This window comes from Manis javanica, chromosome 12 (genome assembly GCF_040802235.1).
Source record: "Manis javanica isolate MJ-LG chromosome 12, MJ_LKY, whole genome shotgun sequence".
Lineage (NCBI taxonomy): Eukaryota > Metazoa > Chordata > Mammalia > Pholidota > Manidae > Manis > Manis javanica.
The window spans coordinates 3190769-3216885 of record NC_133167.1 but is presented as its reverse complement, the minus strand read 5'-3'; the positions used below and the strand labels follow the sequence as shown (position 1 = coordinate 3216885).

General features: G+C 51.3%; 1 protein-coding gene and 1 long non-coding RNA gene across 7 annotated transcripts in view; both read right to left on the bottom strand.

Annotated features, from left to right (window-relative positions):
* Window positions 1-12669: 12669 nt before the first annotated feature.
* Window positions 12670-16106, bottom strand: LOC118970772 (uncharacterized). Its single transcript, XR_005058872.2, has 2 exons — window positions 15536-16106; window positions 12670-12874 (listed from the first exon to the last, which is right to left on the bottom strand). It is a non-coding gene; the product is annotated as an uncharacterized lncRNA (long non-coding RNA).
* Window positions 16107-25028: 8922 nt separating this feature from the next.
* COL6A3 (collagen type VI alpha 3 chain) overlaps window positions 25029-26117 on the bottom strand; it is a 79360-nt gene continuing 78271 nt past the window's right edge. For all 6 annotated transcript variants that reach the window (XM_073217925.1, XM_017675683.3, XM_073217926.1 and 3 more), the window contains one exon: window positions 25029-25801. In XM_073217925.1, the coding sequence (XP_073074026.1) occupies window positions 25761-25801 (41 nt within the window). In that variant the 3' untranslated portion in view covers window positions 25029-25760. The remainder of the gene's footprint in view (window positions 25802-26117) is intronic.

Here is a 26117-nt window from a genome sequence, read left to right as displayed (position 1 = left end):
GCAAATAACTGATCCAGACATATGGAATTATCTAAATAGAGGGCTAGTTACAGTCCTCAAAACCCCTTCCTTCTGAGATGGAAAGCTGATACTTCCTCTGGCCTCCTGGGACCTCCTGAGGCTGAGGCTCTGGACTCCCTGGGAGCAAACATCGTGGTTCCAGGAAGTGTGATTTCCCTCTTACTTGGGGAGGAGCTCAAAGGAACACAAGCTCAAGCCCAAGGGGACCGACCGCCTGGAAGCAGAAAAATCACAGCAGGGCAAGTTTCCTATTAAGGGCAGTTCTTTCTCCCTGTTTGCAGCCATCTGACAATGCTGGATTTTAGATAAACGTGCCATTTGTGAACCTGAACAATTTCTAAAGCTAATGTTGAAGTGCCAATAAGGAAGATAAGAGATCCTCAATGGCTAGACTGAGGAAGACGCAGAGGGACCCAAGGTGCGAGCGGACCGGGGCCCCAGCCTCCGCCGAGCCTCCGTGTCTGCGGGAGCTTCTGCCTGGGGTGTCCCTCATCGCCAGCGCCCTCCCACGCAGCGGGGACTGCAGGGCTGGCCCGCATTCACGCTGCCCTCGGGTACCTGCTCAGTGGCTTCCTTTCGGGAAGGCCTTCCCTTGGCCTTCCCACACAGCCGAACATACACATCATTCTTGAGTCTCCTACCCTGCCTTATGTTTCTCCCTCACCCTTATCACCAGTAAGCACGTTATATGTTTATTTGCTTAACTCCGTATATTATTTAGGGTGGGCTCTATATTACTGACCTAATAACAAGTGGGGTCAGACATGCAATGCATCAACAAAATACAAGTCTCTTTTCTTGCTCACATAACAGGCTGGGTAGGTACTCAACTTGGCCATGCCGCCCTCGTCTATGCAGCCATTCAGGGATCTATACCCCTGCCATCCTGGGGCTCCATCATCCCCTGAATCAAGAAAGCAGAAGATAATCAAGCATGGGGAGATGTGCATGGGAGGCCTGAAATTGGGACATAGCAATTTTGCTCATATGATTGGAAAGGACTTGTTGTATGGCCACATGTAACTTTAAGGGACATTAGGCTAGAGAGTTCTGATGTGTGTTCAAAGAAGAGGAGACTGGATCTGTGGAATAGGTAACAGTCTCTATCCAGTGTTCTCACACTAAACTATAAGCTACTTGAAAACAGCAGCTGTGTTCTGTTCACAGTTGTATTCATAATGCCGAGAACATAGTAGACATTCAATAAACTCGTATTAAATGAAGAGGAAAAAAATGAACATAAGCAAATTTGATTAGAACGTGCCCTTAGAAGGCTGGGGCTACCCTCCAGGGCACGATAGGGAACGAAGTCCCCAGGACTCATCCCCTGCTGTTTCCTCCCTGCACACTGCCTGTAGATTGTTAAATTCAGAACCGAAGAGATGAACAAGCCCTAAAGTTGCCCAAGCAGAGACAGTTTCCTTTAGTGGGCCTGATGAATACAAGTCACGATGATCCAAAATTTCTGGCATCAGAAATTTACCAGTATACCTCAAAAAGAAAAGAGAAAGGAACCCTAGCAATTTCTAGGTGGTCCTCTCCCCAAGAAACACCCAAGCGCAGCTAAGAGTCTTGAGGCTTTTCCTGCGACCTCCAGGAGACCCCCTGTCTTTCCTGATCTTCCACACACTCCAGTAATGGATTAACTGATGGGTACTGCACGCGCACACACACACGCACACACACACACACGCACACACACACCCCAGGAAAACCGTCCTTTTCCTTTCTTGAGCCTGGCCCAGAAGGCAAATAAACTAGACAAAGGAAATCGTTTAAACAGGCTGAGGTAATGGCCACTGGATGGACTTGCCAAGGAGCCCAGTTCACTCCCAGAGACGTGTACCAACAAAAGGTGTGCAATTACTTTTTCTAACCAGCAGAAAATGGCACGTGCTCTGGATCTTGGGCCAATGGATGGTGTTTCCCAATTTCCACCTCGTTTTGTCTCGACGAGTCCGCCACAGATGGAAAGGGCATTTTGCACCCAGGTTGCAGGTTGTGAGGACTCCCTCTGCACCAGGTCAAGGCTGTGCATGGGAAGAACTGGTTCTGATCAGAGATCTGTGATGTTACCTCTGGAAACCATGACTGGGGGTGACTGTGTGTGTTCACATGTGTGTATGCACAATCGTGAATACTAGGCAGCCAACCAGTGGACTCTAGACTAAACTAGATAACTTACTTTGCACCACTTTTCAAGAAATTGCTCTTTCCTGCTACCCACCATACAGTCCATATTAGGAGTAGGGAGTTGGGCCAACCAGCCTTTCCCTGGAAATTGGGATGAGGGGGTCAGGTAGGTGTGGATCTATATCCTGGTGATGGTGTTTCCCAATGCAGGGGAAGCAAAGGGTGTATTAGGGGTCCCTTGGAAAAGGAGTATATTGACTACTACTGCAAGTTTTTGTGACAGCTGGGTGATGCTGGGTGGAAACTCACACTTAAATCTGTCTCTCATAATAATGACAATGACTATCTTTGCTGAACACATAATATGTCAATAAGGTACTGGGTACTTTACTTGCAAGAATCCTAGGAAGTAGATATTATTAATACCTCTATTATGCACATTAAAAAAAAACTGGCTCAGAAAGGTCAGACTAACCCAAATGTGCTAGTTTTCTACGGCTGCAATAACAAATACCACACATGTAGTAACTTAAAACACACAGTTGCAGTTGCATTCTTTCATAGTTCTGGAAGGCAGAAATGGGTGAAAAGCGAGGTGTGGGCAGAACTGAGCTCCGCCTGAGAGAAGCTCGCCCTTCGCCCTTTCCTTCTTCAGAGGCTGCCGGCATTCGGGGCTCAAGGCCCCCCTCCTCCCGCCTCAAAGCCAGCCAGACAGCGTCTCTCGGACTTTGGTTCCATTGCCCTGCCTCTCTCTCTCTGGCTCTGATCTTCTGCCTTCCTCTTCTGCTTTTAAGGACCTTTGTGATTATATTGAGCTCACCGGATAACCCAAGATGATGTCCCTATCTGCCATTCAGCGAACGTAATCCCACCTGCAACCTCAGCTCCCATTTGCTACGTAATGTAGCATATTCAGCATATTCCGGGGATTAGGACGTGGGCACTTTGGAAGGGCCAGAGGCCACCCACCCCAAGGCCGCACCCTAGCAGGCAGTAGATTTGGGATTTGAATCTGAGTCCAACTGCAGAACTTGCATTCACCAGCCATTATGTTCTCCAGCCCCTCAGCTGATCACCGTGCTGCTTTTTCTGCCCCTTGAGAGACTTTCTGAGCCACTTCAAGCCTCCCACCTCCACAGGCGCCCCACTCTTCAGAGCCTCTGCCGCTCAGCGTTTCCTGAGGCAGCTCTCCTGGTCAGCACCGAGCCCCCGCCTGCTGCCTTCTCTCCCAGTGTCGAGGCTGGAATAATAAACCAGTCCCAGCCCTGTGCAGCCCACCTCATCTCCCACCACCTACCCACCTGGTTGGTTCCAAACCTTAGTGGCAATAAGGACCAGAGCAATCTTTCTTCCATAGGCAAGCTTCCCACACACATGCAGGAAATGGCGGGGGCTCTTACCCCACGGCTCTCTGCACCACGTGAAGAGTTCTGTTCCTCTAGCCATCCGCCCAGGCCTGGGGCTGGCACCACCCGCCCACTCTGGGCACACTGGCCTGTGCAGGCGGTGGTTAACCTCTTCAGAGTGGCAAGCCCTTAGGTGTGGGCTAATCAGACCTCCACCCAGACAGCACATTTCAATCAGCTCACAGGATCCACTAGCTTTCAGTGGGTACAGCACAGTGTTTGCTCAGATTTGACAGACCTTAACGCTAATCAGAATTACTAAGGTATTTCCAACAGGCTACTACTCAGTGACCACTCCTTTATCCTGTATTTGTGGGATTTCTGTGAGTAGGACCCAACAGAAGTATTTGCATTTTATTAAAGTGGATTTTTACACATTCAATCAAGGCCTCATCACTCTCCCTCCAAGGGTCGTGCCATCTATAAATGTGAAAACAGTGGCCTCTGTGTGTCTGTCCAGGGCACTGATACAAATGCCGAAGAGTCTGGAACTGGGGATGGATTTCTGCAGCACAGGATCAAAACCTTTGGATCACTGAGTCAACAATTCCTTGAAACATGATTAGCCAGTTAGTAAATCACCTCATTATAGCCGTCTCTGCCCGGTACTTCCCCAGCATGTCCACAAATAGAACAAAAAAACTTGTCAAAGGCCTTGATGAAGAACAGATGATACACATTGTCAACCACTAGGCTCCTGTGAAAGAAGAAAATGAGGCCTTTGGGCAGCAGCAGCTGAAATTACAGTAGTTCTTTCCCACGCCTTCCACTGAGTGAAATGCAGAGATAGGAAAGATATCAAACACATAGTCACCTTACATGCAATTACAATTACCTTCCTTGATATTGTGGAAGCACACGGAATCGAAGGGCAGAGTCAAGAGCCAGGTCTGCCTTGAATGCCTCTGGACACGTCCCTGAGCATCTCGGTGTGCTGTCAGTGAGATGGGCACAGTACCTCAGCCTGTCTCTCTGGGCATCACTTTAGCTGAGATAACGAACTTGCAGAGAAAACCACGTTCATGCCCTGCAGGGCTGGTGTTGGAGGCAGTCTCATCATGGTCCAAGCACACCTCTCGTGCTGTACCTCAGTACCCTCAACCAGCTCAGGAAGCCCCACATCTGAGTGCAAACTTCAGCCAAGTTCTTGTTGCAATAACTTCCTTGAAAATGCACCTACTGCCTCAGGATAGACTGGAGGTTAAGAACAATTCATAAAGCTGAAAACCTTAATAGTACTAATCCCAAGATAAAGTTAATCCTGCTTTAATAGAATAAGCTTCATACTTCACAACCCATTTTGCATTTCTGAAGTGCTTAAGCCATAGCCCTGGCATCTTTGCATGGCTCATCCAAAGAAAGGAGTTAGCCAATCACACTGAAAGGACATTGTCACATGTGAACAGTCACCTGCTACTTGGTGTCATTCAATAACCAAAGAGATGACCAACATAGAGAACAGAGGTGCATTTTCTCCACTTCTCACCTGAATATACAGAGCAGCTATTTGGAGGTGTGTGAAGTGTGTGTGAAGGGTGGAATGTGATCACAGGCAAAGCACTTCTCACTCATCAAGGGTGTGACCTTGGCCTGGCCATCCGAGTCTCAGTGCTGAGTTTCCCCATCTGTGAAATGGGATCACTGGGCCTTCCTCACCATCCCACCTCTTCATCATGTACCTTCTCCACCACTGCACCTTCTTCATAAAACTGTTGAGAGAGTAAGTAAAATAATGGATTTGAAATTCCCGACTCCAAGGCCAGACCACACCGTAGGATTCTCCGTGACTAGCACAGCAGCAGATGTTTTCCTTGAGACTAATCATGACTAATTCACACAAGACCAGCTTCCACAGGTGGCTGAGCTCACCTTTGATCTCACGCTCAACATTTGTCATGGTGTGGGAGCATTCAGTCTAAATTCTATCACAATCCCCCGCAGATCTACTTTTACTTAAAATAAACCTTCTATAATGCATGGGCACTCTGCTGTATTTACAACAGTAAAGTTCCCAAACTTACGAAGTACTTTAGTCTAGTGAGGCCATTTCACTCTGAACTAAGATATGAAATAACAGAAATGATAAGTAGCTTCCAGCTTTCATGGTAACACTTATAATACCTTTTGATAATGAGGAAAAACAGTGTTCTATAATAGCAAAAGCAAATAATCACTGAAGATTTAAATTAAAAAATTATATAGAACTACACTGTTTGTGAAGAACATTCCACATACATTAGATCAACGAATCTCTTCTGCAGGTGAGCAAACTGCGGAAGCACGGTTAGTGCCACACGGACGTTCGGTGCCCGAGCCGAGTCTCACACCGCATCCGTCCTTCTCCGAAACCCCTGCCTTCTCCCTCTGACCTCAGACGCTCCAGCATGACAAGCTAGCCACAACCTCTAAACCCACCTCTGGCCACCTTCTTCCCCATTACTGAAAATGCCCTCCTGACCCAGCGCCACTGTTGTTTCCCTTTCTGGTTGCTATCAAGAGGACGCAGGCAAAAGGCCACCTGGAAATTGGGAAATCAGCCATGCAGGTGGTGGAGTTAGGGAGCCACCAGACACAGCTGGAAAAAGTCGGCCGGACCCACGCCCTGTGTCCAGACGGGGGAAGCACAGTCAGACGTGTGCAAACGGAGGAGGCCGCCCGTGGAAGAGCCCAACAGGAGGAGTCGTCCGTGGGCTCGGGTGATCTGCAGACGGGGGCGGGGGCCCAGGAGCCAAGGTCCAGCGGAGCAGGAGGCAGGCAGGGATCAAGGCCTCAGCCGGGAGACGGGGCTTGGGGCTGAGCTCAGGACTCAGGCGGAATGGCAGGGTCAGGCAGGGGAGCAGGGAGGGGTTCGGTCATGCCACGTGGATCCCACAGAGGCTGGGAAGCAGGAACTGGACATCAGACGGAGAGTAACTCAGGAGCGTCCAGTGATGAGCCAAGGTCAGAACTGGCCCAGGAAGGGCGACATTCTTCCACCCAGGGGGGAGGTCTAGGTGAGCACAAGCAGAGAGAATCAAGAGAACGTGGGGGCCCGGCACTCCCCTGCTCCCGTCACCCCCTTCACCTCTGCCCTGTGAACATTGGGCTTTACTCTTATTAATGTTACAGAATTACATGTTCATCTGTCAACAAAGTTCCTGCAGTAGGCCAGGGGCTGTGCCAGGTGGTGTTCACACAACAGTAAGCGAAGCAATCCTGGGCTCTGCTTCCCTGGAGAGGTACCGGCTGTGAGGGGACAGCGGGGACGGGCAGAGGCAGGGGGGGCCCAGGGTGAGGCAGGCCCGTCACTCACCTCCATCACAAATTGCAGGAAGGCACCAGACCTCAGCAATCAAGATAAATCATATTTTAATGCAATGTTCTTAAAACTCAAAATAAATGCAACAAAAGTCACAGTGAACAAAATATGAAACAAAATAAAATAGGATCTGGCAACAGAAACATGCAAGGAAGAAACAAACACTCACTTGCCTTCCCATAGCCGCGGGCTCTGCTGTGGTGAGTCCTCCTTCTGCTTTTAAATACATACGTTTGCACATATTTGAATGCACAGTGGGAGTGATGACTCCGCCCCTAACTTGATGCTCTAAGGTTGCATTTCAATCTCACGTTATCACTCAAAGACGTTCTCCTTTGGGGTTTGGAAGCAGCCGATGCTTCCCCCACCGCAAGTTCACTACAATTGCCATACTTCTTGCCTGTGCCACATGTTCCCCCAGGGAGCTCTGCTGGTGCCAGTCCTCAGGATCTAGGCTGATGGAGGCCTGGATTGTCGTTTGCTTCCTCAACTACAGAGGCCGGGAAGGGAGGCTGTGCCACAAGCCATCCTCAAACTTCTACCCCAAAGTGTGCTTTGCCAGTTCCACAAACACTGCCACTGGCCAAAGCAAGTCACACGGCCGCACCTAACCTACGGGATTAGAGAGGGCGACTCTACCTTGGGTCGCGGTCAGCCTTGGTGGCCACCGCGGCCATCCCCGGCTACACCGGGACTGGAGAAGCTCTTACTCCTTTGGCTACCGCGCAGCGAGGTGGCCACCAGATGTGCCATTCTAGCCCCAAAGGAGAGGCGTGCTGTTCGGAAGAGCAGAGGAGGCTGGGCAGCCAAAACATGACATCTGTCCACCGTAGCAAACCTTTCTGCCACCCAGCGCTCACTTACCCTTCACCAGGCATTCTCCAAGGAACACACACCCAATTAATGTTTTCCCATTAGGGCATCGTTTAGTTTTTGTTTTTTGGGGTTTTTTTTATTAGTCAATTTCAATTTTTAGAGTAGTTTTGTTTTACAGAAACACTGCACAGGAAGTACTGAGGAGGGTTCCCAGAAATCCCCCCAGACACACAGTTTCCCTAGTGCTGGCATTGCATTAACGTGGTGCATTTGTGACAAAAGATGAACTCAGTTAGTTGAGGTTCTCAGGCAAGGGGGAGCCTTGGCTTCCTGGCTAAGGAGTAGGCGTGCTTGGGGGTCCCGCCTCCAAGCAGCTGCAGTTGTTCTCAGGTGACCTCGATCGGTGTGCTCAGCGGTCCTAGGAGGCACAGCGGGGAGTCCTACGGGCTGCATCCATGCTCCCCTCCACCCAGTTTGCAGCAAATAGATTATTTATCCTGAGGGTCGGGATCAGCCATGCAGGCACTATAATCCACTTCTACATTGGCTAGCTCAGTAGCGTGAAAAACCTTGACTGGCCAAGTAGCAGCATTATTTGTGACTGAGTGGATGGAACTTTGTTGTAAGATCGGAAGAAGCAGACATGCCTAGAGTAATGCTAACCCAGAAGATGCCAGCACTGTGGCAACGCGAGGGAAGAGACCCAGTCAGGTTACCAGGGTTGCTTGTGGGAAATTGCACATCTCCTCCACCTCATTGTTCTGAAACCCACATACAGTAGTTGTGGAAGAAACACACCACATATTGGTCTCTGGCTAAGAGCATATGGCACAGCATACAGGACGCCACCACAAAACCTCAAGGCGTTCACCCTGGCTGGCACGGGTCTGGGTTCTCCGTGAGCCACCTACCCTGGTCACTGGGATGATCACACATCCTGGCTCTCCTCTCTTCCCAGCAACCCAGCTGGAAGGTTCTTCCTCATCCCCTGGAAGTTAGCTTTGGCCGTGTGCCTTGCTTGACCAATGACATAGAAGGGAAGCGATGATTCATGCCAGGGTGTGAATTGCCTTATCTTTTGCCCCCTAGGTTGGTAGCTGTGGAAGCATTTGTCATGAGGAAGCTGCTGTCAGCCTGGGCTGGGCCTGAAATGTGAGTGAGAAATAAAGCATTATTGTGTTTGAGCTTGTTTATTACTTCAGCATAACCTAGCCCACCCTAACTGATTCACCGTTTCTTCTATAAGGCCAGTTGATTTGGGGCTGTGGGATACATGAGAAAGCCAGGGAAGCTTATTTCCTGTACAGTGACTCCCTGCAGAAGCCGTGCTGCATGGCAGCCTATGAGTAAGGACTTCAGTACGTCCATGGATAGTGGCTCTGGCAGAGCATGGCAACCAGCAAAAGCAAAACCGAATTCAGCATTAGTGTCTGTTCCAGGCAGGGCAAGCCACTGTTCCCTCAAGGGGGAATGGCTATAGTGTTGTCCACCCCCATGGAGCTCTTGGTTGGTCCATGGAGACCAGGGCTGGTCATACTTTGCGGGCAAGTAGACAACACCACAGCGGCAACGGCCACACTGGCCTTGATGAGGCAGAGTTCCTCTTCTGGAGACCCTACTCAGGCTGTGTCACAAGCTCCAGGGCCACTCGGTTTTGCGGCCGTTGGTCAACAGAGGGAAAGCTGGCAAAGCCCCCCAGTGAGGCAGCTCACCCACCTGCAGACCAAGAGGCCCCCACAGCGGGGGGCTTCAGGCGGGCTTTCAGACAGGATGCGGAGAGTCTCCGCGTCTGGGCTCATCTCAAAAGGACCAGCCGTTTGCCCCGAACGTCCTTGTCTCTAATGCTCCAGTCCTGCTCATTTGGGTCCCTGCCTCTCATGTCCATGAATCAGTGTGATCCTCATCTCGTGCCATTTCTTCACTTCTGGCTGCCACGAAGGCAATAACCGTGAGAAGGACATGGTTCCGCTCATTGTCATTTTCTGCCCTGTTACGGTTACTTCCTGCTATGTGGACAAGATGATCACTCATAGTTCTGCCCTCAGGAGGCTTTCCCTTCTCTGCTGTCCCTCAACGTACCCCCCATTGTGGGCTTACACTCTCTCAACCCGCTGCCACATGGCACCAACACATATACAGAGATGTCTATGCATCATGCCCCATTTTTCTTCTCCCCTGTAAACTGTCACAGGTGTTGACTAAAAAGTGGTGGCATGGTGACGGAAGAGGAGGGTCAGTTATTTGCTTGTGCCAAGTTCCTGGGTCTGCAGCCCCTGCCTGGGCCAGCCCAGATCCTCTGCCAAATGCAGGGACGCTGGGCATCCCTGACCCCACGGCAGGTGGGCTGGGGAGCAGCTGGTCTGTGACTGGTTCATGGTATGGCCCCTCGTGCTCACTGCCATAACAGAAGCTATTTTCAAAAGAATAGCTCTTATGCTCAAGGGGACGTGATGGGCTCCAAAGCCCAGGAACTCTGCCGTGACTCCTTCCGGTCAGGGACTGTCGCCAGCAACTCCCAGCTCCACCACGTCCATGAGGTCCTGGAAAGGGCCGGCTGTGCTGGACGAAAGAGACGTGCAGGGGCCACACAGCTGGGCCCCATGTGCTAGCTCCGTGGGCCTGTCTTACGATAAGCTAAAAAGTCTTTAAAGAAAATAAGCTAATAGCAGTAAAAATAAATTATAAGACACAGCCTGAAGTTTACAAAGTTAATTTTCAAAGAAATGAAAAGGATAAATAAACAACCTAAAAAGCTTTTAAGTTTAGAAAGGGAAAATGGAGTAGCGTAAACTGAGGTTATGAACAACCCGGATGTCATTTTAAAGGATTGAACAATTATAAAAATGAAGTTTTAAAAATGATTCAAGTGGAATAAAACAAAACAAATTTAGAGACTAATGATTATGGAGTAAAGCTGAAAAGAATGGCGAGAGGTAATGAAACAAGAGGCCAATGCGAATGGCTTTGTTTGGCAAAGAGGAGGAGAATCCTCTGAATGCCTACACGGCGCCTTCATCCTGCAGTTCAGTGGGGAGACCAGGCAACGTCTTCAAGTTGGCATCAAATCAAATACTGGGCTTCCTGCCCAAGCAAAGACTTAGAAGCTGGCAGCCTTTGTAGTTGAGACAAGTTTGCCCTCCGCAGGACTCTGGCACACAGCCCCAAGTGTCCCTAGTGCCGTCCTCATGTCCTCTGCTGCCTAGCAGCCAGCATTCGCTCATTTACTCACTGGGGATTGAGCAAGAGGTCCTACGGCTGCACGAGGGACGTGTGAGGGACACTCGGGTGAGCCACTCCGAAGCCTTGCTCCCAAGGCATGGAATAATAAAGAATAAAAGTTATATGTGAAAATACTGAAACCAGCTGTCTGTTGACACCCCACTGGCCTCCAGCCTTGACCTCCTCCCACCGATGCAGTGTGACTTGGTCCAGTTCCACACCAATTCTGAATTGATCAGTTTCACAGAGTCCCTTTTTATTATTTTACACAAAATGTATGGGCTCATGGGGGGGGCAATGCATTACCTATAGAGCATTTCACTGGAAAAGTCCCCTCCAGACACCTGTTCACCAGATCTCTTTTCTGGCACCTGCCATTGGGTGCTTTCTTACTGCTATGGGCCAGGTTCCCAGAACCAGTAGTGGAGATGGAGATTTGCCTGCAGGAAGGCTACTGAGGCATGCCTGGGGGGGTCAACATTGCCGTCTCCAAGGACGGCCAGTCACTGGGGTGGAGGACTTGGCAGCGAGGGGACCAGCAAGGAGATGGGCAGGTGACAGCAATCAAATGGAAGGGTGTGGTCCCATGATGTTGGTGGGGGGACAGTAATGGCTCTGGGAGGTGGTGGCACGGAGCAAAGATGGTGACCCCATCCTGCTGGTGCTGGTATAGCCGAGATTCAAAGCAAAGCCCTTGGAGGTCTGGGGAGGAGGGCAGCCCCTGCAGCAGAAGGCAGCCTTCAAGTAAGCAAAGAGGAAAAAAATCATTCTGAAACTTCATTGAAGTTAAAGGGAATTTGCTGGTAACAGGTGATTCAGAAGACAGAGTGAAAAGATTTGGGAAAGAATGGGGAACAGAGTCTAATTATGGGACAGAGAGAGCGTGTGGGAGGGGGCTCTGGGCAGAGGCGATGGGAAACCTTCCCAGCAAGCAGGGTCTCAGGCCAGCCCCCCACCACAGGCCATGGCTTCTGGCGCTTGTGGCCCTCGTGGGCAGCTGACTCAGTCCTCCCAGCCCCTACATGTTTCAACCAGATCAGGCACCCCACCGGACCGTAACAAGAGGGAAAAAAACCTAATGTCTGGGCGTTACAATCAAGAAACAAGATAGAGGTGGCCGCAGGGCTATTGCTCTCATGCCCCGCACCAAGGAGGCAGGAAATGCGCTGGCCAGGGCATCCTGCCAGGAGGGCACAAGGCTGGGGACACATACAGAGTGGGAACATGATGCTACTCCTGCTGGGCCCCCATTTGGGGGGCCTCTCTGTTTCTCCACTGGCAGATCACTTAGAGGCTAAGGTCAGCCGCTTGGCTCCTGGGCCCAAGGATGGCCTGAGATGATGAGGAAGCCGAGTCCTTATTCACGACCCCTGGGGATTCCCCGGCACCAGAACCTCAGCAAGCCACCTCTCCTTTTCAGTTTGTGGTGGTGCCCCTTGGCATCTGAGCCACAGCCTGAGACCTCTGAGTCAGCTGCTCTTCAGCCCCTGATTGCCTAATACAGTAATTCAAACTTCTAGTGATTAACAGTTTACCAGGGCATTTTGCACTTTGCTGTGATTCCTTAAGACACGGCTTCTGATCCCAGGGGGTTGGGACCATGGGGCAGTGGTCAAAGAAGGGGTCCAGGGCCTGGGCAGATGCCCAGACAACATCCACTAAATAGTTTGAAATTTGGAAGTCGAGATGGCAATTATAAGCATGGAAGCAGAGATGAAGTTTGTAGGAGGAAAAAAACAATCGATATGAGTTAATAAAAATATAAAGCCACATAAATAAAAGGAAGATAGTATTTTAATAATATGTAATATTTGTGAAAGCCATTCAGTTAGTAAAAAAAACCTTTAAAACAGAACAATAACTAGGCCAAAAGCTGGCAACACAGACGTTCAGACAGTGTTGAATTCCAAAGTCAGTTTGTCCACTTAGCAGTCATGTGACTCGGGGCGGTTACAGAGCCTCTCAGCCGCTGTTGCTCTGCCTGCAAAATGAAGAGCCACCGTCAGCACCAGGAGGATTAGACATGACGCATCCCGGGCATGGAGCACGTCTCTGGCCTGGAAAAACTGTTGTATATGTTACCGTTAGACATTTCACAACTGTTCAGAATAAATTCAGTTTGTTTAAAATTTCAGCCTCACTAATACTTTTTAAAAATTAAAATAATGCAACAGAAGTTCTCGTATATCAAATTAGCAAAAATTTAATAAAGTGAACATACCCGTCTCAGATGTGACATTTCAAAGACCGTAAGTGGGAGTATAAATCAGGACAACTTCTGTAGCGGCAATGTGATGACGCAGAGACCGACCACCCCACTTACCATTCGTGCTGCAGCAGCAGAAAGATAGCATGCTGCCAGCCACACACAAGGTTTCTGATCACTGCACAGCTTAGGAGAGTGAAAACCCCAAAACAAGGTAAGTGTCCCACAACTGCGCAGGTTTTACTGTGGTGCACGCACAGCAGTGAAAGATCTGCACTAACGTGATGCTGCAGAGCCACGATCAGTGAAAAGAAACCCCATTACCATCCATCTAGTATGTGGCAGCTTGGCCCTGGACTCTGCTGGCTCTATTCTCCCCGAAATTCTCTTCCCTTCCCCAGCCCTCATCCCTAGAATCAGCCCTCCTCGCCCCCTGCTTCCCCCCTCTGATGTCCAGAATCCCCCATGAAGGTCGTGCCCCTGGTCTGTCCTCTGCTCCCCAGTGCCAGCCACGCTCTCTGCTCCCTGCACAGTCTCTCCAGGCAATAGCATTTGCTTGCAAGGCTTCAGTCATGCACGGGTTCCTCCCAAATCGAGTGCCCAACGGACTTCCCTCCTCTAACTGCGTGCTGATTAGCTTATGCGCAGAAGAACCTCAAAACTTTCCTGAGCATTCCCCTACTCACCACGTGTTCCCTGTCTCAAGGAATCAATGCCCCCACACACCCAGCTCTACAACCCTGACAGCTGGAAGCCGTCGTCAGCCTACCCCTGTCCTCACCAGCCTCCAAGTCCTCTTTTTCTGTCTCTGCATCTCTTCTGCCCCTTTACTCCTTCCCCCAGTGGAGCAGCCCTACCTGACTGTTAACGGCGTCCCCTCCTGCCGCCCCACTCTGCTTTGCAGAAATCAAACAGTTCATGGCAACAGAAAGTGAGGAGTAAATTGTCCTGCAGCCCTGGAGTATATTGGCCCACTTAGAGTTTCAGTCACCATCCCTCCACCTGCACTGTATTAAACAGAACCTCTTCAGCAGGCAAGCAGGGCCCTTTAAGACCTGCTACCTGGCCCCCAGGACAGCGTCATCACCACCACCTCAGGAAGATCAAGTGATAACAAATCTGTGACCCCCGAGCACCTCCCCTCTCTGAGCCCTAACCCTCTCTCCAAAGCCTTCAAGCGTGATTTTTCATCTCCTCATCCCTACTGCCTTTCACAGGGCCTGGCTGCCAGAGGAACTTCTGATCATGTGTGAGCCTTTATCAAAGCTCTTCCGTATTTCCCTGCAACTGTTACATACATGTCTGTTTCCCCCAACTAGATAGACAGACAAAGACTCCACCATATCCATCCCTGTTGACGCAGACCCTGGCAGAGCAATGCACACAGCCCACAGCCCTTACCCTAACCTGAACCCGAACCCGAACATGCCCACACAGCCCTGGGTGGTAACTTACACCAGATAGTTCTTAGACGTTAGAGCTCACACATACCCCCACCTGCTCTGACATGACTGTTCTCAGGTCTGCTTGGATTTTATAATTACCAGATACAATGATGATCAGGAGAGGCCAAATCCCCAAGACCAGTCCATAGCTTCACTTTCAGAAGTTTCCTTCTCCAGGCACTTTATTTATGGAAACACTTGTCTTCGGCATTTGGTGCATTAATGACCAACTACTGTAGGTTAGTCTCCTCTTTCCTGTGGCCCTGAATGCTCAGCACATCCCGGACACATATTGCACCATGAACTCTGTTTATTCTTTATGAAAACAGCATTACTGAGCATAGCAAATCTTCAAACAACTTCAGGGACTCCACAGTCAGGCACATGTTTACAATAAGACTTTCAGAATTGTTATCTGTTCTATCCTCCATTGGGGTCACGTCAATGATCCTGAGGTCTAGGGGGCTCTATTTATAGGCCAAAGTGCAAATCTTTGCACAGTTATTAATGAGACCAAACAGAGCAACAGTAAATTTTAACTCAGTGCCCATGACCAGAGATGGACACTGGTGGTCCAAGGGCTAGATTTGCCTAAAGGAAATTTATTTGGCTGTGGTATTAAAACCTGCATGCCTGTAAGTAGACTTCCGCCCCATATGCCTCAAGCCCCAGCAGTCTTTCCTGTGGCCTTACTCATCTACGAAGCCTGCTCCGGGCCTCGAAGGCATTTGCGTTGCGACCTCAGCTAAGCCAAGCGTACTACACGGGCTCCAAACAGACCCAGGGCCCTGGGGCTCAGGGTGGCCTGTGACACAGTCCCTGTGGCTACTCAGGCTATGACACATTTCCTCAGCACTGTTCCTTTCTGCCCACTTCGAAAGGCTGTGGCAGTAAAGGTGGGGACCCAGGGGTCCAAGAACGCAGGAATCCCAGAGGGAGTGGCCCATGGAGCTCCTCACTGTGGAGCCCCTCTCTGAAAACCAAAGATTACCTTGGCATGGGGTTCCAGTAACAAGTTCTGCCAAACAAGGGAATTCCAGGGTCCCGATGAGACCCAGCCCCTGGGCCCTGCATTTTCCCAGCAGATGAAAACAAGCTGCTGCAGCAAAGCCTGTTGAACCGCCCGGCTATGTTTAGCGCCCCCCCTGCCACGCTGGCAGACGCGCTCTCTCCCTGCCAAGTGGCAGGCAACGGCTTCCGTGCGCAAACCGGAACACAGCAGCTGAAACACAGCCAGAGGCCCAGCGTGTTTCCTTAAAAGGCCTGAGAAAGACAGCTCGGGTGGCTGTGGGGACGGCAGCACGGACCCCGGGCCGAGGACGCATCTCCTCCCAAGAGAGCTCTCTGGACACGAGGAATGAGCAGGAACCTGCCTGCAAACAGCCTTCAAGTGAAAATAGGTTTTTCCTTTGAAACTCAAATAAGGAGAAGGATTTGAGCTGATAGATAGGTTCCATTCTGGCCGTCTCAGCACTAACAGTCCCTGGGTGATTCATTCGTGCTGGAGGCTTTGGAGCTCTCATGTAAATTCCCTTCAGACATTTACTTCACAAATCAAAGCTGTTTGGCTAGCTGGTCAGCGCTTGACGCTAAACAGACCCAGTCCTCGGTGCAAGACTTTCTCAGGGTGACCTCACAGAACAGTTCTCTGAATATCTTCTAAGGAAGAACAGAATAGAATGGAATAGAAGACCACAGAAACAGAGTATGTTCAATTGTGGGGACTTTATTCTGAAGAGTAACACATATGCATATGGTTTTGTTTCTCAGAATGGTTAGTATTTATTTTTGACATCCGGAAGTTGCACCTTATCACGAGTAGCATCAGTTACCTTGATGAGGGAGCAAATTCAATGAGCTATTTAGTGTGTATAAATAAGGGCCACACACTCTATTGCCAAGCACTCTCTCACCCCACTCAAGTGCAGAAAAGCAAAGATGGAGAGATGTTCGAAGTCTTTTTGCATGGCTGTAAACTCTTACCCAGCCATTATAGTGGTTTCCAAAACATCGCCATGGCTCACAAGCATTCAGTCTGACCCTGGAATTAGTGAAGGCCACCAGAAAATCAAGAAGGCTGGAAATTAGGAGCAGGCTGGAGTGTGTGGCACAGACCAGCGACATCCAAATCGAGAGGCGCTGCAAAGCAGGAGCCACCCTTGAGGCAGTGGAGCTGATGGTCACAAGTCGTCCTGGACCACAGGAGGGAACCACAAGAAACTCTAAATGTCAGGGCCCTCTGTTCAAGTTCTGCCCTTCAACAAAAGCTCTACTTCACTCTTCCTTTGTGTCTTTTGGAGAAAATTAATTTAGCAGAATAAAGCTTCTGATCGAATGAACTACCCACGGCTTATCCAATGGCACACGCCACTGTGCGTCATGGACGCACACACAGGCCCAGGTGGGCGCACGAACCGATGCATTCAGCTCACACCCTCCTGACCACAGCCACGCTGATCTTCAAGTTTCTGGGACTGAAGGGAAGTGGGCTTCTTGTCTAAGAGTGATAACAGTCGCCTTGCCAAAGATTGGCTTAGGGAAGGCCACGTGAGCCAATCCCAGCCAGCAGAATACCTGGGGAGCTTTTGGGAGACGCTGTCTCACACCCAAGAGAGCCGCAGAAAGACATGGTCTTGTTTTTCCTCTCACTACTGCCATGTCCGAAGGCATCTGTCTTGTCCCCAGCTGGAGGATGGAGCCCACACTGCACACAGCAGAGATGGAGAGAACGTGGATGTTTGACAGCATCACGCAGCCGTGTACCTGGCCGCCCCATGGCCCCAGCTCTGGACTTCCTGTGATGGAGATGAAAATGTCCTTATGGTCCAAGCCAGTACGAGACAGGGTTTCAGTCCCCGGTAGTTGAGAATGTCTAATACACACGTCAACATCCACACGGATCTCTAGACCCACCTGCCCTTGTCTCAGGAGTGCTCAACGGCTGGACATGCCATTTTCCTGAGGCAGTTCCTTTCATGCTCTGCGTGACTCTTCTGTCCTGGTTCCCTTCTTATTGCTCCAGATGTTCCTTCTCAACCTCTTCGACTGGGCCTCTGCCCGACCTTTAACTGTCAGTGTGCCCGGAGGCCTCTCCAAACTCCTTTCCCTTCTTTATCTGTGCTCAAAATCTAGGTCATCGCATCTGGACTCGTGGCTTAAAATATTACATATTTTCCAAAACACCAAATTTATGCCCCTAGTCCCAGTCCCTCTTCTAAACTTCAACCGCCTCTTGATAGCACCACCAGAGAGTTCAACAGGCACCCCAAAGTAAAACGTTCATCAGAGAATCCTTGATTACACCACCCTGCTTCTACAAAGAAGCAAATGGCACACTAAAAATGCCATCCTGCCCCATTATTCCTCACCTCCGTAACAGGCGTCCGCAGTGAACGGCTCCTCCCCACCCATGTGTCTAATTCATAAGCAAGTCCTACGGCCTCAGCTCCCAGGTGAGTCCAGACCCATCCTCTCTTCTCCTTGTCCATGGCCAGCGCCTGGCGGAAGCCTCATCTTCTCTAACCAGTCCCTAACGTCCCCCTCACTTGCTGGCCCAGTCACACTGGCCATTGCACTATTGCCCCGATGTGCCAGACTCACCAGGTCAGACTCAGAGGAGCCTTTGACCCAGCTCTTCTCTCGACCCTGAGTCCTTGTCCCTCAGGCCTTCCCACACCTGCCTCCCGAGTATACGTCAGCTCCTCAGAAAGGCTTGCTTGGCCACCCAGGGGCTCCCCAGATACGCTCCGTCCCTGCTGATTCATCCTCACGTGTTACGTGTCTGCATGTTCGCAGCCTATCTGCCTTGCCACCACAAGGTCCATGAGGGCAGGGAACGTGCACCATGCCCCCTGCACCCCAGTGTGTCATGTAATACCTGGCACGTTAGGTGCTCAACAGATGTGTGTTGAACAAGTGGTTGGTCCTAGGTTGCAAGCAACAGAAACTTACTTTGATTAACATGCGCTGAAAATTATTTCATTGGAAAGATAATAGCAATGGGAAGACCGGAAAACTAGGTTCAGTTCTATATGTGGAGAGGAACCGGGAAGCTGGACAGTCAAAGCCAGAGCCAATTGTCACACCACAGACAAGTGGTCCGTGGCTCTCTCTGGAGTCCCCTGGACACTGGATACCAGGCAGTCCTTTATCAGAACAGCTTGCTGACACCCCTCTGGTGGGGAGTGTACAGTGGACTTGTGGTCAGAGCTCAGAATATCTGGTCAATCAGTGCATCCCCTCATTTGTCCCAATTGAGTAATCAGGAGTATAGTTGGTTGTGTCCAGACAACCCTTTCTCATCAGGGGGGTTTAGTGCCCCTTCGCCATCACATTCACCCCAGTTCCTGGCGGGTCCTCAGCAGGGTGGGACCCCGTTGTTCACTGCCACTGCTGCTGGAGATGCACCCTGCTTGAAAGTAACACAACTTTTGTTGACTTTTCTCTGTTAGCTTCCCAATTCCCTCACTTGTGCTTTGCACATATCTTCCCAGACAACCTGCAACCCTATAGGATTTAGGGTCTGCTTTTAGAGGAACCTGGTCACAAATGACCAGGCAATTTCTTGAACAAAAATTCCTATCAAATGCAACTGCTCTAGTTTGAGTCTTTAAAGGCAGAAATATTCTTTCTCAAGTTTATAGGCTCTTCCAATTTCTTTGTATTATGCTAACTATCTCTGTTTCTAGCTCCTGGAAAATTAGGGCAGATGCTGGAATGTCAGCATTCCTCCTAAATTTAAACATGCTTGGTTAGTCCCCTCAGCAGATGCTCAAATCTTTTCTACTAGATAACTTTTTGCAACAGTGGCCTGAGGCTTTCATAGACACCTCTGACTTAAGGCAGGAAAATCACGTCTATTTTCCAGGTTGAGTATCATTTGGAAGGTGTCCCCTTTATTCCCGGAGGCTGTTTCTTCTTCGGCTCTTCCGCATCACCCACTACCAGATGTCTTCAGGCCACCCATGGCTGGATTCTGAAATACTCCTTCTTCGGCGTTTTGCTCCTTGGCAATTTCATGCCCACCATGTGGGCCACAGAATCAGGAATAATGGGGAGAAGGTACCTGAATTTGTTTCGCGCTGGGCTTCAGAGACTCTGAAGAGCCATCCAGCTCTGGAATCAGGATCCCAAACAAACAGGAAGACCCCCCCAAGAACCCGAGGGCAGGAAGACCGGCTGACCATCTGTACTCCAGCCCCGAGGGAAGGCGGGAGGAAGCCAGCAGCTAAGCTCAGACCAGCAACCTGAAGTCATGGAGGCTGTAGGCCACACGGTAGCCCCCGCTTGTGGCCCGTGGCCCGTGGCTCAGCACTGTCGGCACCCCTGACCCCTCCAGAGTGGCCAGGTCCCACTGGAAACCCACAGCAGGGAAATTTGGCAGGGAAATCTGAACCATTCCCTAAAAATGAGTCACAGTGGGGGAAGAAATTTAAAATCAATCTTGAGATCTCATGATACTGCTTTCCTACAGGGAGAGTGGTGCCCACTGAATTTTTTTAATTATATAGAAAATAGGGAAGAGGAGGGGCTGAAGGCACTTATATTCACAAGTCCAGCAAAGCTGATGATGAAAGGGCCGAGACGTGCTGATAGTGGGCCAAACAGCTATCCCAGCGGCTGGGTCTTGGAGGCCCAAGCAGGCTGCCCTATGCACAGGCCCTAAACATGAGCTTCCCCAAGTCCTCCCCTGAGAAGAGCAACTCCAGATAGTAAAAAAGAGGCAGCACAACTGGGATAGAAGGAGGGGCAAGGGTAAGGATTCTCTGTCCAGCAAGAGTCATGACGGCCTCGGCAGGGAGCTGTGCTGGGAGGAGATGGAGCCAGAGCGCAGACCCCTTCCCCAGAATCAGTATGAGACCTCTGGGGAATGACAGCAAGGGTCCCGCAGGGACCAGTACACCCTTGGAGTTCCGGGAGAGCTTCTGGGTCACGACGACTTGCTTAGACATAGCCTCCATTAGGTCATAGCTGGACAAAGTGGACCACCCTGACCTCTGTTTCACCCCCTGTAAAGCTAGGATGATGATCACCACCAGAGAACACTGCTGAGCTAACGTGTGAAGTGCCCAGACGGTGCCCGACGCACAGCTGCTACAGGATCAAAGTGACCTGTGCCAATTCAGGTTACACTGGCTGCCAGAGCAGCCCAAAACCTCAGTGCATCAGAAGTTAGCTCTTGCCCACAAAATCCAAAACAGGTGTTCTTTGCTGGCAAGCTACCTGCACACAGCCAGGCTGGAAGTTCTCTGAGGTGGCCCCAGAAAGAACTGGGTGGGCATTTGGGTTGGGGTACACCAGAGTCCGGGAAGGCCATGGAGTCTGTGGTGTGGTCTGACAAAGGCCAGGGCTTGGAAAAAGGCCCACAGCTGTCTGAGGCCAGGACCCAGCAGCTCAGACCACACTTCACTGAACACAACGTCAGGACAGATGGTCTAACACAGGGTTTTGTTTCCTTTGTGGGAATAAACGTGAAAAACTGAACACAAAAATTGTATCAATTCTTGGGTGTATTAGCTCAAAATGTACCCAGAGCCTGAACTTCATTGACTTTTGCTCTGGTCCTGGCCACTGTTGCCTATCACCTGAGTTCCTGCCCCAGCCTCATCACCGGCGCCCCTGCCTCACGACTGATATCTCGTCCACACACAGCACCCAGCAGGTCTTTTAAAACTCACGAGATCTGCCAGTCCCTTGGTCAAGCTGTTGAATGGCAGCATCCATGTCACTGAGTAAAAGCCAGCGGCTTACACCAGCCACCAGCGGTCCCTCCAGCCCTCCCCCCCACTGGCCACAGCCCAGCCCCTGCCCGTTGCCTTTCCCAGGTGCCCCTGTGGCACTTCAGGCTTTCTCTTCCTCGGGTCACCACGTGCTCCCTGCACAAGGACAGACAGGAGCCCAAGGGGATAGGAAAGGTGGCTGTGGTGATTTATCTCCTGGCACTTCCCACCCGCTCTTGTTTTATGAATGTATTTGTGTTGTCTGGCTCCCCCACCCTGGGTAACCCCAGGGGAACTCCATTTCTGGTGCCTAGACTTGGATTTAGCACATGGTAAATATTCAGAGAACACCGGTGAAATGAAGGAGAGAATGATTACGTGCATCTTTTCATCACAGATTATAAAGCAGCTTAAGTTCACAAACAGGGCAATTTGAGAGCAGGGTCTAGGGGGAGAAGGCAACAGTCAGCCCCTCACTGAGGGGGCTGGGGCCCAGAGCTCTCTGCCCATTAAATTCCTACAAAAGGCTGGGATTGGGTCCTGATGGATCCTATCTACCCAGAGCTGATGGCCAAGGGCCACAGCCAGGAACACAGCACGTGAGGTCCCCACAGCCCCTGCTGAGGTGAAGGACAACCTGGGGCAGAGGTCATGCTGCCTTTGAAGGATGATGGGGGCTCGCCTTCCTCACCTCCTGTGGGGAAGGGGTGGGACTCACTGCCTTTGGTGGCATGAGTGGGCATCCAGCTGGCCTCTTCCCTGAAGTCAAAGCCTAAGAGAAGCACTCAAAGTCAGGGAGTGGGGGGCAGAATCATTCCTTCCCTCCACCGAGTCAGGGGCTACAGACCAGCTCTCAGTTGACCTCATGCCTGACCACTGGACCCTCGGGAGGAGCTCAGTGGGCGAGGGGAAAGAGGGAAGCCAGTTGATATGGCAAGGCCACATGCGTTTCCTGTGGATTAAGTGGTCGAGAAGGTGGCTGGACATGAGTCGACTTGCTTGTGCTATACCCCAAGGAGCTACTAGATAAAGACGCCCAAGCACCAGGAGCCTGGGAGGACGTCCCCCTGCAGGGCTTCGAGAGGGGAGAGAGAAGTTCTCAGAGGCCAGACTGCCCAGGCGAGGCTCGGCAGGTTCCTTGGCATGTTCCTCCAGAGGACTGATGCACGGGGGTCAGCCCAGGGACCCTGCTGTAGAGGGGACCAAGGGCAGGGCAGGTAAGAGGGTGGCAGTGACGGTCAGCCCCAGCCTCAGAGTCTGGCAAATACTGTGCAACTCTAAAGGCCTGGAGGGTGGCAAGGAATGTGCGGGGGAGCAGACCAAGACGTCTCCATTCAGACGCCACCCAGCACCATGAGTCCAATCTGCCCTGGGGCTCCAGGGGGAAGGCTTTGATGGTATCTGGGATTTAAGTTTTAAAATGAATAGGACTGAGTGTTAAGACCCATTAGCGATGGTTTTAACAGCCGCAAGTGCCTAGAAGGTGACAGAATTCAGCTAATACCCTTTACTGGAACTAGTTCTCAGCATCAACACAACAGAACCCGGAGCAGGACTGAAATGCTGACTGTGGGATGGGCTGAGCTGGGTGCCGCCACCAAGGAAAAGGTATGTTGAGGCCCTAAGCCCAGTACCTCAGGATGTGACCTTATTTGAGAAGAGGGTCATTGCAAATGTAATTAGTTAAGATGAGGTCACACTGGAGTAGGATGGACCCTTGATCCACTGGGACTGGTGTCCTTATAAGGGGACAGCCAGGTGAATATAGGGCCACCCAGGGGAGGGCCAAGTGGGGACAGACACCCAGGAGAGGGGCACATGGGGACAGACACCCAGGAGAGGGCCACATGGGGACAGACACCCAGGAGAGGGCCACGTGGGGACAGACACCCAGGGGAGGGCCATGTGGGGACAGAGGCATCCAGGAGAGGACCACGTGGGGACAGACACCCAGGAGAGGGCCACGTGAGGACAGAGGCATCCAGGAGGGAGCCACGTGGGGACAGACACCAAAGAGAGGACCACATGGGGACAGACACCCAGGGAAGGGCCACATGAGGACAGAGACACCCAGGAGAGGGCCACATGGGGACAGACACCCAGGGAAGGGCCACATGAGGACAGAGACACCCAGGAGAGGGCCATGTGAGGACAGACAGAGGCAGAGTGACGCACCTTCAAGCCAAGGATTCACCAGGAAGTAGCAGAAGCGAGAAAGGATTCCCCTACAGATTTCAGGGTAGCCCTGCCAACACCATGATTTTGGACTTCCAGCCTCCGGAACTGTGCAAGAGTAAACGTCTATTGTTTTAAGCTGCCCGTTTGTGGCCGTGTTTTGGGGGCCTCGCAAACAGCACGGGGCCGCTCCATGGCTCCAGGCCGCCCGCCACACCAGTGATGAGCCTTCACCAACCCCACTCACACATCTTTTTGCTCCGTGGGATGAAGTTGGCTTGAACACATGCAGCCTGAGGGGAGGCACCCAGGCCAGTTTACATGGAAGGGGCTGGAGAACTTTGGGGTGGCTGTCCCTGAGGAAGTCACCAGGGGCATGCTGCCCCGCAGACTGAATATCCATTTGGAGGAGTTCATGACCCCCACTGGGCTCTCTGTTCCATTAGGTTGGCCTCATGCTAAAGAGGTGTGACTTCAAAGCTGGGGAGAGGTCAGCGTGACCTTGGGGGCAAAAGAGGCCTATGAGAGGGAAGGGCTGGCTCAGTGAGTCACTCACACAGAAGCATGTGGGGGTGAGGGGTGCCAGGGGGCTGTGGCATGATGCGAGCAGAGGTGTCCGGGGCCCCAGGCTGTGACAGCCCCAAAGTGATTCCCAAAGCTTTGCAGTTCCCCCTGAAGCTGCCCTGAAGTTCGAGCAGGCCTCTCAGTCCCCACGAGCTGTAGTGAGCTCAGATCCCCTCTGACCCCCGGGTTCCTGCAAGTCCCCTCAGAGGCCTGCCACACACAGCCTTCCAGGCCTGCCCTTTGCCTTGGTCCCCTCCCACGCTGTTGCAGGCACAAAGCCCAGGCCCTCCGCCAGATGGGGCCCCTCTGAGTGCACTCTGAGGCTTTGACACAAAGATCTAGGTGGAAATCCCGGGGAGAGGTGACCACCCAGCCTCCCCCCGTCTCCCTGGCTCCAGACATGTCTGCCAGATTCCCCCCATCATACATGAAACACACCAAGGGCTCCAGAGCTCTGGCAAAAGCACCTGTCAGAGCTGATGGGCTTTGTCAGGCACATGCAGTTTCCTTCGTACGTGGGGTTCAGGGACCACCTCCATCAATATCTACTTGTTTCCTGGGTCCTTCCTAAAAACAGGAGAAAAAGATCTTTGAGGAAATAAAGAGACATTGTGCTTTGTCTGTGAGACTCCAGAAGAGGGACAGGGCCTCCTGGGCCCGCTGCCTCTCACCTCTCAGCCTCTGTGGGGCCGGAGCAAACCACCACTTGGAAGAGCAGGCCAGGGCTCTGGGGTCCAACCAGCAGTCAGAGAGGAGGGTGCAATTCAGCCTGGCTCTTAAACGCAGAAGGCTCCAGGGGTCCTGAGCAAGGAAGTGACCCACCAGCCAGGGCACGGAATGAGGGAGCAGAAGGGGCTGCATCCACACTGTCTGATGGAGGGCTCTCACCACCCCTAACCCCGACCGGAAACAAAAGGGGGGCACCCAGGACCACGGGCCCGGACGGCGCCCACGTCCCCTGGCCTGGGAGTGGTTCTGACACCAGGTGCTATGGAAACAAGACAGCCGATAACGCCAAACCCAGGACACTTTCAATACACTTTATTAAAAAGTTTCTTTGTATAAATTTCCTAAAAATTTTAAAATTAAAATTAAACCCCACCTCCAGCAAAAAAAAAAAAATACACACACACAACATTAGAGGAATGCCAAAAATATTCTCTATTATGACTTTCTTTTCATTCTTTAATTAAGGCATTGGTCCCACCGCAGTGCACACACATGAAGAGATTTCAGTTCCTTCTAACCAGGCTGTTTGTTAGAGGCTTTGGAAAAGGAAAAGTAGCTGGAAATCTAATCCAGGTAATTGGGGGGGAATGAAAACGTTGGACTCTGTTTATTTGCCGTACATAGGCTTTCCATCTAAAGTCATGCTTAAGAGAAGAAACAAGGGGCCAGGCAGAAATACAGAGAGCTGCTGTGAAATTCAGTTATTCTCCAGACCTCGCATTTGCCCAAATCAGGCATAATGTGAAACTCCAGAGGGAATCTGCATTTATAGAAACGTTCACACCAACACCAGCAGTGGATAACTATAACACGACACGCAGTCTACACTATAACCGCCTGGAGACAGAGCCCTGGGTCCACAGACACACGTAGCACCATATCGATAGGTCTTGCGGCAGAGCGGCTCCTCCCGGGTTCGAGGGTAAGTCAAAGCGCGAAACGGTACAGGGCCAGGCCGTCCACACCGGAGCTGCTACGGACACGACTCACTGACTCCTTCAAGAGGTATGTGTCGCCGGCTGGCCATGCCTAGGTCCCAATGGCAGCGATGACTCTGGGGTTCGTGAGCGCTGACCATTGACGGATGGGGCAGGTGAGATGCAGGAGGGAGAGACGAGGAGGGAAAAAGCCACATTACTGACCAAAAAGGACACTATTGCTCATGAAATGGATCTCACGGCCTCTGGTTTTCCTCGCCAACCTCACTTCTCTGCTCAATATGTTCAGCTCTTCCCTGGGAGCATCCTGGCCTGCGGTCTGAGGCCCTCTGTGCAGCGTGAGCCTGTTCTCACCTTGCATCACCTTCCAGGCCTTTATGCCAATGGAACTCACCCCTTTCTGGCACCGGCCCCAGGCTCTCTGTGAAGCTGTTCTTATTTTATTACC